Source organism: Manis pentadactyla, chromosome 7 (assembly GCF_030020395.1).
Source record: "Manis pentadactyla isolate mManPen7 chromosome 7, mManPen7.hap1, whole genome shotgun sequence".
Classification (NCBI taxonomy): domain Eukaryota; kingdom Metazoa; phylum Chordata; class Mammalia; order Pholidota; family Manidae; genus Manis; species Manis pentadactyla.
This window is the reverse complement of record NC_080025.1, coordinates 130,745,182-130,758,524: the sequence shown is the minus strand read 5'-3', so window position 1 is coordinate 130,758,524 and position 13,343 is coordinate 130,745,182. Positions and strand designations below refer to the sequence as shown.

The 13,343-nt window shown below is 37.4% G+C and overlaps 1 protein-coding gene across 4 annotated transcripts in view; it reads right to left on the bottom strand.

Moving 5' to 3' along the window:
* The window catches only part of EXOC4 (exocyst complex component 4), a 797,616-nt gene that overhangs the window by 459,392 nt on the left and 324,881 nt on the right, over window positions 1-13,343 (bottom strand). The window contains exon 10 of one of the 4 annotated variants that reach the window (XM_036905585.2): window positions 1,492-1,669. The exons of the other annotated variants lie outside the window; for them this stretch is intronic. Within the exon in view, the coding sequence (XP_036761480.1) occupies window positions 1,665-1,669 (5 nt within the window). The 3' untranslated portion in view covers window positions 1,492-1,664. Of the gene's footprint in view, window positions 1-1,491; window positions 1,670-13,343 lie in introns of those variants that run through there. 4 annotated transcript variants of the gene reach the window in all.

Here is a 13,343-nt window from a genome sequence, read left to right as displayed (position 1 = left end):
ATACACACACATGCAGATACATGAACACACACAGGCTCTGGCGTCATTCAAGAATCAGAGCTACTTTTTTCACACACTACACTTTCTACTTACTCCTGTCAGATACTGGCTATAAAAAATGATGTATAATCACCCAAATTATTCATGAGGACAGAAACTTACTAGAAGTCTTACCTAACAACCAGTGAAATTAACACTGGTTATTGGTACTTCAAGAATACAAAATGTTTTATATACACCTAATAATAACTGGAAATACTTATAGCATGCAACCAAAGGTATTTAAAATTTTTACAATGCTGAAGAATCTCTCTTCACAGGATATATAAAGTCCCCAACATCTTTATTTCATACTTAGCACAGGAACATACAACCCTGACAGCTACAAATCAAAAGCCCAAGTTGACAGTTAAAGGTCCAAAGTCCTAAGTTGTGCAGGACTGCAGACCTTGGGCACATTACCACACGCTTCCTGGGTCCCTGATTCCCTAGTTATTGGAGTTGCCTCTGGTGATTTCTCAACTCAGTGAGACTAAGTGGAAAACCAGAGGTGAGGACTTGCCAAAGGATGGTGACACTGAGACACCGTCTGTACTCTGTGTATAGTATGTGTACAGCATAATGCACCAGACCCTGGACAGTAACTAGTCAGCTCACTTCTCCAGACCTAAGTTTTGCTACTCTGTAAAAATGGGGTTACTTCCAGCTCTAGCATTCCATTGCAAGTTATGAGTATCAAATACATAATAGGCTGGTATTGGCTTTTTTAAAAAAAATTAATCAGAAATTCCAAAGTCAACATATTAATTATATTTGAGATTTACTGGTCATGTATTATCACAGCTACATTATGACAACACTCTTGTTTCAGAATTGGTATCCTTTCAAAGTACACACATACATACAAAGAAAGTGCTTTTTATCATATGGTCATATCCTTAATTATTATATTAGAACCCGGCTAGGGCTTCCTAGCACGTGGAAGATACCTAACTGAAAACTTCAAAAATAAACACAATCCCCCTTTTCATAGTGAGGAAATGAATTTATGAAACTGGAAAATATCTAGTGGTTATGAGTAGGAGACTGAATCATAAGCCCTTTGAAGTCACTATAGATCGTATTCAAATACCACTATTCTTGCATTACTGATCAGCAATCGAAATCATGTTGTGCTGTTTCAGCAGGACGAGCTTTAGAGATGTCTCTAAAGCTTCCGCAGAAACCCCACAGCTCTTCAAATCAGTAATGTATCTTTCCTAAAGTTTATTATTTAATTTTACTAAAGTGATTTTTGTTATGCCAGAAGGAATTCCTTTTATATGTTTTTGTTTGTGCTTCCTTTATTTTGCCATAACCTTTCAAATGCTAGAATCTTTCATATACACACACAGAAATTACCAATTCTTTTTATGTTGTTCAAAGGAAAATGATTATCCAAAGCAACTTGGTTGTTTATTATTCTTGATTTATTGCTATTTTTATATTGAGTAAGCTTTACAAGTTTTTTCCTAAGCTTATTGATTTTTCAGTTCCAGTCTTCTTTTCCAGGCAGGTCCATGTTTTGTTCTATTCAATTATTTAGTGCTATGATTCAGATTTACTGTTTGTTTTCATTGCTGCAAATTTGAAGGAGAAATGTAGACAACATTCTAGACAAGAATTTAGGCTGTAATGACATGGAAATAAAAGGACATAGTCTGAATGTTGCACTAAAATACCACTAAGTACAAACAAACATGATCATTCAAACAACTGCCTGGTTTCTTTAATACCTAGGGACACTTTATTCTTCATTTGTAAACACGACTGCCTTTTCCATTAGATCCTCTAGTTGTAAAAAAAAACTCCACATCTACTTTCTCAGTAAATCCAAATTTTTCATTAGCCTTCTTTCTAAAGATATTTTTATTAGTAATTTCCACACTCACTATCTCCCTTCTGTCTCATAACATTTTGTCTGTATGGACCATCAAGGGGCTCTCCTGGTCACCACTCTGACTCACACTTGTCTACTGTGAACCATTCCAAGACCTAGAGGCACACAAGTCGTCACTTTTTGAATATCATTCCCTGATCATTTACATAGTTAAATTGTGTCTTCCACAAGACCGTAAGTTACTGAAAGGCAGAGCTCCGAGACAACTGTAAACTTGATGCTCTAGGAGGGAAAGGCCACCCAGCATGCTCAACAGGGTAACGGCTGGCAAGCACAGAGATACCAATACTTAATTTAGTGTCTCTAATCAGTTTCCAATTAAAGAGATTTTTAAAACATTAGTTATCATAGTCTTGCTTTTTTTGAATGCCTATTTAAAAGTGGCTCAGGCTGGGCAATTCTACTCTGGTTATTAACAAGCATTTCTCACCCTAAGCAGTGGATCCTGTTGATTTTAGCTGCTTCCTAAATCTTGTTCCCAACCTATAGGTGGAGTCAGTCGCTTCACTTCCCACATGAAAATCATACTTGAGAAAGAGGTTGAGGAGTGGGTGAGAGCCCACGTCGCACCACCTTCTGGATGTGCGACTTTGGAAGTGTAACATCATACACTCCAGCTTCACACATGGCATGGGCCACCCTTCTCAAAGGGTGACACAAGTACCATCACCATCCAAATGGATACTTAAAATGTAGATTCTGGGGCCCACATATCAGCCCTGCTGAATCAGCTTCCCTAAGGTCAGAGATTAAGACTCTGTTTTTACCAAGGGTCACTTGGAGTGCACTGAAAATTGAGAACCGCTATGGCAAAAGAGCAACATGTGCTGAAAAGAGGCAATGAAGTCAGTCAGAAAACTTGATTGTTAAGTACATCTCTGCCATCTAATTTGTCTTGTACTCTCAGGAAAACACTTCTTTAGGTTTTAATCTCCTAACTATAAAATAATGTGGCTGAACTGGTATTCATGAACTGTTAAGGATATAAGACTCCATTTCCAATTCCCAGTCTAGAGAGACCTGGCAACTCTTATCCCCCATAGTATTAAAAGTCTGCAGAGGTTCTAAATACATGTAGTTGTCAACATTTATACAGTACCATCTATTACCCGTAATATATTGACACTTCTAAATTGACTTTTATATATCAAATTTGAACTGTCAAATATTTCCAGTTAATCCACCAAGACCCTTCCTGCCAGCTCACAGTTCAGTTTCAGAAGCACTACCATCTTGGTATACAAGCAGTTAGACAACTATTTGATGTTTTATGGCACTTTGTCATTATAAAAATTAGTGGTGAACAGACAAACAAAGGTGAATGCACTGGTGATAAGCATAGGTCTCAAACATATTCCAGTTGAGACACAGATGTACAACATTAGGTGTGCCAAAGTACAGAATCTCTAGCAGGCTCAACACACTCACTGGAAGAAGCCTGGAAACATGAGGATTCCAAGAGTCTTCTCAAAGGAAAGAACAATATTAATCTTCATGCATGAAATGCAGAAGACTGTGTCAAAAAGTTGAAGAATTATTTAGTATTTTATACTTCTTTTGGCTCTCTGGGAACAAAACTTAATGCCACATTACAATATTTATGTATGTGTACATATATATGTGTGTGTGTGTGTGTGTGTGTGTGTGTGTGTGTGTACAAACACACAGATAGTTGAAATGCAATCCACAGATAATTTTGTATTTTTCCCCTCAATATTGAGTATTCCTTATTTTTTATTATCTTAACAACAGGGAGTTAATGCAAGCTTAACTATGAAGTTACTTATCTCTACTCTGCTTTGAAAACATTTTGGTTCTTTTCCAGTTGAAAATACTATCTGCTACCACCTGACATCAAATTTCTCTTACTTTTCTGGAGGTCATGTAAATTACATATTTCATCATACTTTCCAAACTTCAGTTCTCTTTTATCACTTAGGTCCTTTGGGCACATCTAACATCTTCGCTTCCCCGTTCATACAAGTCCTATCGAGAAACTGACAACCCTGCTTATGTTCATCAACTGTACTAAGTGTGCTACCCTTCCCCACATGTTAAGCTTTCTTTTCCTTTGTCATTTCACAATTTATTCTGTCCCCTTTTTAGTTATCTGAGGCTCTTTTTTATCAATACTTTGACCTTTCAAAAATATTAATTATTCTTGGTTCTTTCTCAAAGGGAATTCCAAAGTCATAAAGTTGGTATGTTACAACTATCCTCTCCATCTTGAAAACTGACTTTCTCAAACTCTCAACAAAATGGGTATACAGGGAAAGTACTTCAACATAATGAAGGTCATATATGACAACCCCACAGCCAACATCATACTTAGCAGAGAAAAGCTGAAAGTTTTTCCTCTAAGATCAGAAACAAGACAAGGATGCCCTCTCTCATACTTCTATTCAACATAGTACTAGAGGTCCTAGCCATGCCAATCAGACAACACAAAGAGGCATCTAAATTGGTAAGGAAGAAGTTAAACTGTCACTATTTGCAGATGACATGATATTATACACAGAAAACCCTAAAGATTCCACCAAAAATCAATTACAACTAATAATTGAATTCAGCAAAGTTGCTGGATACAAAATTGATACACAGAACTCTGTTGCATTCCTATATATTAATAACTAATTCGCAGGAAGAGAAATCAGGAAAACAACAATATTTTCAATTGTATCAAAAAGAATAAAATACCTAGGAATAAACCTAGGCAAGGAGGTAAAAGTCCTATACTCTGAAAAATACAAGACACTATTGAGAGAAATTAAAGAAGACACAATAAATGGAAATCTGACTTGTGCTCATAGATAGAAATAATTAATATTGTCAAAATGGCCATCCTGTCTAAAGCAATCTACAGATTCAACACAATCCCTATCAAAATACCAACAGCATTCTTCAATGAACTAGAATAGTTCTAAAATTCCAACAGAACCACAAAAGACCTCAAATACCCAAGGCAATTCTGAGAAAGGAGAAGAAAACTGGGGGGATTATGCTCCCTAACTTCAAGCTCTACTACAAAGCCCAGTAATCAAAATAATTTGGTACTGGCACAAAAATAGACCTACAGATCAATAGAACAGAATAGAGAGCCCAGATATAAACCCACACTGATATGGTTAATTAATACATAATAAAGAAGCCATGAATGTACAATGGGGAAAAAACAGCCTCTTCAACAACTGGTGTTGGCAAAACTGGACAACTACATGTAAGAAAATGAAATGGGATTATTATCTAACTCCATACACAAAAGTAAATTCAAAATGCATCAAAGCCGTGAAAGTAAGTCATGAAACCATAAAACTCTTACAAGAAAACATAGGCAAAAATCTCTTGATTATAAACATGAGCAACTTTTTCATGAACATATCTCCTAGGCAAGGGAAACAAAATAAAAAATGAACAAGTAGGACTACATCAAACTAAAAAGCTTCTGTACAGCAAAGGTCACCATCAACAAAAAGGCATCCTATAATATGGGAGAATATATCCATAAATGATTTATCTGGTAAGAGGTTACCACCAAAATATATAAAGAACTCACATGCCTCAACACCCAAAGAAACAAATAACCTGATTAAAAAATGGGCAGAGGATCTGAACAGACACGTCTCCAAAGAAGAAATTCAGATGGCCAACAGGCACATGAAAAAATGCTCCGCTCACTAATTATCAGGGAAATGCAAGTTAAAACCACAATGAGATATCACCTCACACCAGTTAGGATGGCCAACATCCAAATGACAAGGAACAACAAATGGTGGCAAGGATGCAGAGAAAGGGGAACCCTCCTACACTGCTGATGGGAATGTAAATTCATTCAACCATTATGGAAAGCAATATGGAGATTCCTCAAGAAACTAAAAATAGAAATACCATTTGACCCAGGAATTCCACTCCTAGGAATTTACCCTAAGAATGCAGGATCCCAGATTCAAAAAGACATATGCACCCCTATGTATATTGCTGCACTATTACATTAGACAAGATATGGAAGCAACCTAAGTGTCCATCAGTAGATAAATGGATAAAGAAGATGTGGTATTTATACACAATGGAATATTATTCAGCCATAAGAAGAAAACAAATCCTACCATTTGCAACAGCATGGATGGAGCTAGAAGGTATTATTCTCAGTGAAATAAGCCAGGTGGAGAAAGACAAGCGCCATATGATTTCTCTCATTTGTGGAGTATAAAAACAAAGCAAAAGAGAAGGAACAAAGAAAGCAGTAGACTCATAGGCACTGAGAAGGGACTAGTGGTTACCAAAGGGGAAGAGTTGGGGAGGGTGGGAGAAGGGGATTAAGGGGCACTATACTTAGCACACACAATACAGGCAGGTTACAGGGAAGGCAGTACAGCATGGAGAAGACAAGCAATGAATCTATGGCATCTTACTACACTGATAGACAGTGACCACAATAGAGGGGATGGCAACTTGATAGAATGGGTGAATGTCAAAATCACATTGTTGTTTATGTGAAACCACCATAAGATTGTATAGCAGTGATACTTTAATAAAAATTAATTTTAAAAAAACTGACTTTTTCAAATTAGCTTCTCTCATTGGCTTTACTTTTTCTCTACCTAAAAAAAATACACGAGGATGTCAGGCTTTAAAAATGTGAATCATATCATCATTTAATCTATTCACACCATACACTCAACATTCTTATAACTTGGACTGTATACCTGTTTTTCTAAATCAATCTTTCCATGAACATCTTATAAATTAAATTATGTTAAAACACTAATCACTTTGAAAATTAATATGATCTGAATATTTCATTAAGAGTCCTGCATATTTCAATATAATCTTGTATTATAAAAGTACATTATTTATTTGTTACACACAGAATTAATCACTCTTTTCTTTGCATTCTCAAACATCTCCATCTTTGAACTTACACATTTTGTGGAATGTGTAATTTGTTTTGGAAATACTATCCATCCTACTAAGCTATAAGATTCCCTGTAAGAGAGCATTCAGCAAAGTTCCTTGATTATGAAGGTACTCAACAAAAATTAGCTGAATTAGTGAGGTCACAAATAAAGTCAAGTCAAAGCAGAAGTCAAGTGATATCCTCTTACTTGGTATCTGAATAATTTTCAAGTGGATTCAACATTTTAAAAAAATAATAAAACTATAAAAGTAATGGAAGAAATCACGAGAAAATCCCTTATATTATAACCACAGCCAGTAGAAGTCTTTTATAATGGTGTCAAAAGAATCCACAAAAGAAAAGCTTGTTTGTTGCATTTAACAAAATAAAAATGAAGCATTTTCGGTGGCAAAACTATTGGAAGCAAAGTCAAAAGATAAATGTGAAGAAATTGGAAACTCATACCTCTGAGTGTTTAACTACGTGATAAAGAATTCCTACAAATCAATAAAAAGTGAAAAATGAGGCAATTAAAAATTACTCAAAACAATTATGAACAAGTTACAAAAAAACGAAATGTAAAAAGTTCTTAATATATGAAACAATGTTGAACCTCACAAGAAAAATACAAATTCAAACTAAAAACACTATTCTTTATATATCAAAGTGCGAGTGAGTCAAGAGTTTGGTAATACAGCATGTCGATGAGAATGTAGCTTGCTATAAGCATCAGCTGGTACAACCCGTACGTGGGCAGTGTGGCCGCGGCCATCAGAGCCACAAGTGTACGTACCATTTGACCTACAAACTCCACTGCCAGGAATTTATCTTTTCGGATATATTCACATGTGTGAAAGGACATTTACACTGCAGCTCTGGTTGCGGTAACAAGTGGAAGTCAGAAACACGTGGACTGCCGCTAACGGAGGAGTGGTTCTGTAAGCCATGGTATGGCAGTGCAATGAAATACTCTTTGACCATGAAAAAGAAAACGCCATGACACGGTAAATATTTTTAAATGTTTAGAACAGTATTTATGATGTGTTGCCACTTATGTAAAATAAGATAAGAAAGAATATACATATAGATGCTTATTTATGCAAAAAAAGAAGAAGAAAGAAAAGAAACACAAGAAACTAATGTTATCCGTTGCCTCTGGGAAGGGTAACAGGGTGGCTAGGGTGTAGAGGTTCCAGGTAGCTGTTTCCCATATACACTTCCAAACTTTTGAATTCTGAAGCATATGAATGTTTTTCCTATTTATGCTGACTTATTAAAGGTAATAAAATAGTTCTTTTTTCAAGGTAGCATAGTGTATCAAAAGGTTAAAGAAAAAAAGAGTCAAGTGATTATTCTTCTATCAGCACTTTTCAAGAGTACATAAACATGTGTAAAAACCTTTCCATTTTTCTCAATATTCTTTGGTATATATAAGCAGTATGATTTAGTACATAGGATTTGGAACACACACACACACACACACACACACACACACACACACACACACTAGGTTTGCTATTTAAAATACTCTAAACCTTTAGTCTAACATTATATCCATAGAAACAGTGTCTTCCAATATAAGATTATCTGCATGTAACTATAAAATCTTTTCAATATTGTTTATTAAATACATTTACCAATGACAGTCATCCTGTGTTCTTTCCACACATATTTATTGAGCACCTGTTGTATAAACGATAGTCTCCTATATGCTAAGAAGAAAACAGAGAAGAAAAAAGCATGATCTCTGTCCTTATGAAGTCAGTACTCTGCTGGGCAGTAGACCAAGTAACTAAACTTAAACACACCTCTAATCAATGTGCATTGATTATGCACGATGAATCAGTACTGTTTTTCGGTCAAAAAAAAAAAAACCCAACTTGATTCAGAGGATTTATTAACAATAGCTTAAGAATTGACCCACTTAACTGAAGATTTGAAGCTTGTTAAATGTTGACTAAAACAGAATTAGGATTAACTGCTTACTACATGCTAAACCAGGCTATATGTGTACTTTTATAAATCATGCCCACAACCACTCTATGACATAGGTACTATTGTTATTTCTATTACATGGATGGGGAACCTGAGGCTTGCATGGGTTAAATAATTAACTCTAAATCTCATGAAATAACCACTCTCATACTGTCTCTGTGTGAGTCTGATTTCTGGTTTCTAACTTCAAAAGAGATTGAAGATAAAGTACAGATGCGTGTAAAATTTGGCCCTTGGCCCTCTCACTGCAAGCCCAAAATATGTTTCCTGGCATTAAAAGGCTATAAATCTGAAATTCATGAAAATGTGGCTAAATAAAAGTCATGCTAAAAAAAAATGGAATCGATTATCTTCACTTTATTTAGGTCAATTCATTTACATACCTTCGTTAGTGATACTGAACTCATGTTCCTTATTTTAAAAAATCACACCATGTATCTATAATCCCACTGAACTGTCACTATTTAGACACTAATATTGCTGCAACAAACATATCTTTGACATCCTTTGAACTTTCAGGGAACTTTATACTTTGTATTACAGTTATTTGAAAACAATTGTTATCACAGCCCTCAATTCCATCCAGCTGCAGTTCTTGAGAGATTCTCAAAGGGTGGTTGTAAACCAGCTGTGGCACCTGGGAGTGAACTCGTCTGACATGCAATTCCCAAGCCACACCCAGAAGAACTACCAGATTTAGCAAAAACAGAAGACAAGATGTCCAGTTAAATTCAAATTTCAGATAAACATTAAGCTTCTTTTTTGTTGTTAAGTACACTAGCCTCCCTCCTTGTCCCACCCAACCACGGCACCTCAGGCTCCCCACTGCCGTCTTATCTGTGGTTTCATTTTCTGACTTTCGGTTTCCTGCTGTCAACCTAGGTCCACAAATATTAAGTGAAAGATTCCAGAAATAAACAATTCTAAACTTTTGAATTGCTCACCGAGTAGCATTATGAAATCTCACACTGTCTCACTCTACCCTTTGTCCAGCTTATCTATACTGTATACACTACCCTCTGGCAGTCACAATCATAGGTATGTGTGTATAGGAAAAAACATAGTACATGAAGGGCTTGGTACTATCTGTGGACTTAGACATCCACTGGGGATCTCGGAAAATATCCCCTGTGAATAAGGAGAGACTACCATATGTTCCAAACACTGCATGGGATATAATTAAAAATTAGTTGCTGTGTATCAGAAATTCAATTTAACTGGGCATCTCATATTTTATAGGATAACACTACACCAGAATCAAAACCCAGTCAAAAACTCTGAAGGTAGATCCCAGCAATCAATACTAACATATCTTCAAGGTTATTCCAGTGCATACTTTAAGTTTGAGAACCACTGGGTTAGACTTACATCTTTTCTGAGCCATTTCTAACAAGTCAGTGCCTACGTTAAATCCTTTGAGTGGGTAGCATCTGTAAGAGCCAGCATATTTATCAAACACTATACCCCAGGCTCTCTCAATGGATTTTTCTCCTTCCATGCCCATAAACACCCAATCAAGTAACCACTGCTACTAACTACTGTCATTTCACAGATGAGAAGAGCCCAGGATCCAGCATGTTAGGGAGGCCCACTTATGACTTTCCCTATCCACTCCACTACGCATGCCCAATACTTGGGATCAGCCTCCCCTCTGGTTCCTAATTAGGTATGGCTCCCAATCCATTTACCAAAGTTCTGAATGGGAAAAGTCTTTGCCAGGTCCTCTAACTGGGACCCTAATCAAACTAACATGGTACAGTTGGGCACCTAACACTACTACTCACTGAATTAGATTTCTATTGCAATTCCCCATTCACAATATATTGGAATCCTGGGTTATCTATACAGCTGACCCTTGGACAACACAAGGGTTAGGGGTGCTGACCTACAGTACAGTTGAAAATATGAATGTAAGTTTTGACTCCTTAAAAGTTTAACCACTAAGAGCCTACTGTTAGGTTGACCAGATAACATAAGATTACTGATAACATCAAGACTTGATTAAAACACATTCTGTACATTATACCAATTTAGTTATTTTATTCTTATAATACAGTAAGCTGAAGAAAACAATTAAAAAAAAGATGTCTCACATCTTCAAAAATTTCCAATATATTTATTGAAAAAAATCCATGTATAAGTGGACTCCAACAGTTCAACCCCATGTTGTCCAAGGGTCAACTATAGGTGACACGGGGGAAGTTTGAGTTCACAGAACTACAATTCAGACTGCTGGGACAGGCCTCAGCAGCCTTAGCTCACATGCCTCAATTTGCAGTTCTGAATTCAAACCTATAACTAAGTCTTAGGTTAGGACATATATCTTCTCCCTGAGAGTAGAATTAATGTCTGTTCATTTTTTGTCCTCACATTACATGCCAAAAACCTTATATATGACAAACTTTGAAAAATTATTAAGTGAATACTGAAAATCTTAGCCTCTCTCCTCCTGGACAGCCACCAAAATACAGCACTTTTGACTAGTGCTAACCTTCAAAATCAGTCACATGAAATTGGTTTAGAAATGTACAATTAAAAGTATGACAAAGTACCTTTATTATTTTTTATTTCTCCTTTAATGTAAGTGGAGAAAGTAAAAAGGTAAGAGCTTGAAAAAAGGATGGCAGCATAAGAAGTGAGGCAGAAATCTCCCAAAACCACATATAATATGAAAAAAGAGAAAATACAACTATTCCAAAAGAGGGACCAGAAATAAGATTGAACCAACCAGTCTACATCTGGGAAAAAAGAACAGAAAATTTATGTCATGAAAGGGTAGAGTAGTAAAGCCAGAACCCAGCGGGACCAAGCATTCCCCCTACCCCAGCTAACCGGCGGGAGGAAGAGAAACAGAGAGGGGAAGGGGTACAAGTCCAGTACTGCTAAACACCCAGCCCTCTGGGAGCACAAACCCACATTGCATGGTGCTCTGGAGATTAGACGGGTTGAAAAGCAAAGTCATTCCACTCGCTGGTGAACAACAGGTTCCCACAACTGGCTGCTCTGGGACAAAAGAAATGTGGGCACTTTGACAGGCTTCCCAACAGTGAGAGGACTGCTAAAGGGGCAAGGATTACACAGAGCTTGCTGCTCAGGAGAAGGAACAGGTGGACAAAATCGTCCCGGCAAACTCAGCCCAGAAGTTTGGGAACATTCAGGAGCTTCAGGCACTCCATTCCCCCAACAGGCAATGCAGCCCCGAGGACCCCCCACTGTGATAAGCAGCCTGACACTCTTTCTTCCCAGTGGCACCTCATGCAAACCTGCTAACCCTACAAATCCTGCCATTGCTCCAGACCAACTGGAGGGGAGCCCTGCCTATGGCAATGACACAGGCTTAACGCAGATGCTGCTCCCTGGGCGCAGCTCACTGGCTCTGACAGTGGAGGCAGGCACTGCAGCAAAGAAGCAGGAAACAGCTCTGTCCTCTTGGCAGGCACTAGCGCGGCTTGCCTGCGATACCCGCAATAGCTCCAGGACACCAGAAGGGCAGCGCTGCCTACAGCAGTTCAGGGGATTAACACAGAGGCTGCTCCCTGCCCTCAGCTCGATGACCCTAACAGCAGAGGCAGGCACTGAGGCCTGGAAGCAGTAAAAAACTCTTTAGGATAGGCAATGGCACAGCTCACCTGCAACAACTACCATCAATCCAGGTGCTTGGCAGCTCCAAAGAGCAGAGCTTCTGGACACCAGAGGGTGCTGCCTACACAAACCTAATATTTCTCATTAGCTAACAGGATTATGAAAAGAGAAGAACCTTTTTCAATCCAAAATCCCTCAAACACCAGAAAGAGGGCTCAGTGAAACTGAAATCAACAATCTTCCTGAAAAAGAATTAACATAAAAGTCATAAGCATGTGAACGTAGCTACAGAAAAATATTCAAGACCTAAGGGATGAATTCAGGAAGGAGAGAGATACCTTGAAAAATACAGAAACTGAAATGAAACATACAATGGAGGGATTTAAAAGCAGATTAGATGAGGCAGAGGAGATGGTAAGTAGAATAGAAATTAGAGAATAGAATAAAAAGAAGCTGAGGCAGATAGAGAAAAAGGATCTCTGGAATGAAAGAATATTAAGAGAACTGTATGACCAATCCAAACAGAACAATATTCACATTATAGGGGTACCAGAAGAAGAAGAGAGAGAAAAAGGGACAGAATGTGCATATGAAGAATTAATTAGTGAAAACTTCTCCAATCTGGGGAAGGAAGTAATCTTTCAAACCATGGAAGCCCACAGATCTCCCAACACAAGGGACCCAAGGAGAACAACACCAAGACATATAATAATTAAAATGGCAAAGACAGAATATTAAAAGCAGCCAGAGAGAAAAATAATCACCTACAAAGGAAAACCCACCAGGCTATTATCAGACTTCTCAGCAGAAACCTTACAGGCCAGAAGGCAGTAGCACGACATATTCAATGCAATGAAACAGAAAGGCCTCAAACCAGGAATACTATACCCAGAAGGAGTATCATTTAAATTTGAAGGTGACATTAAACAATTT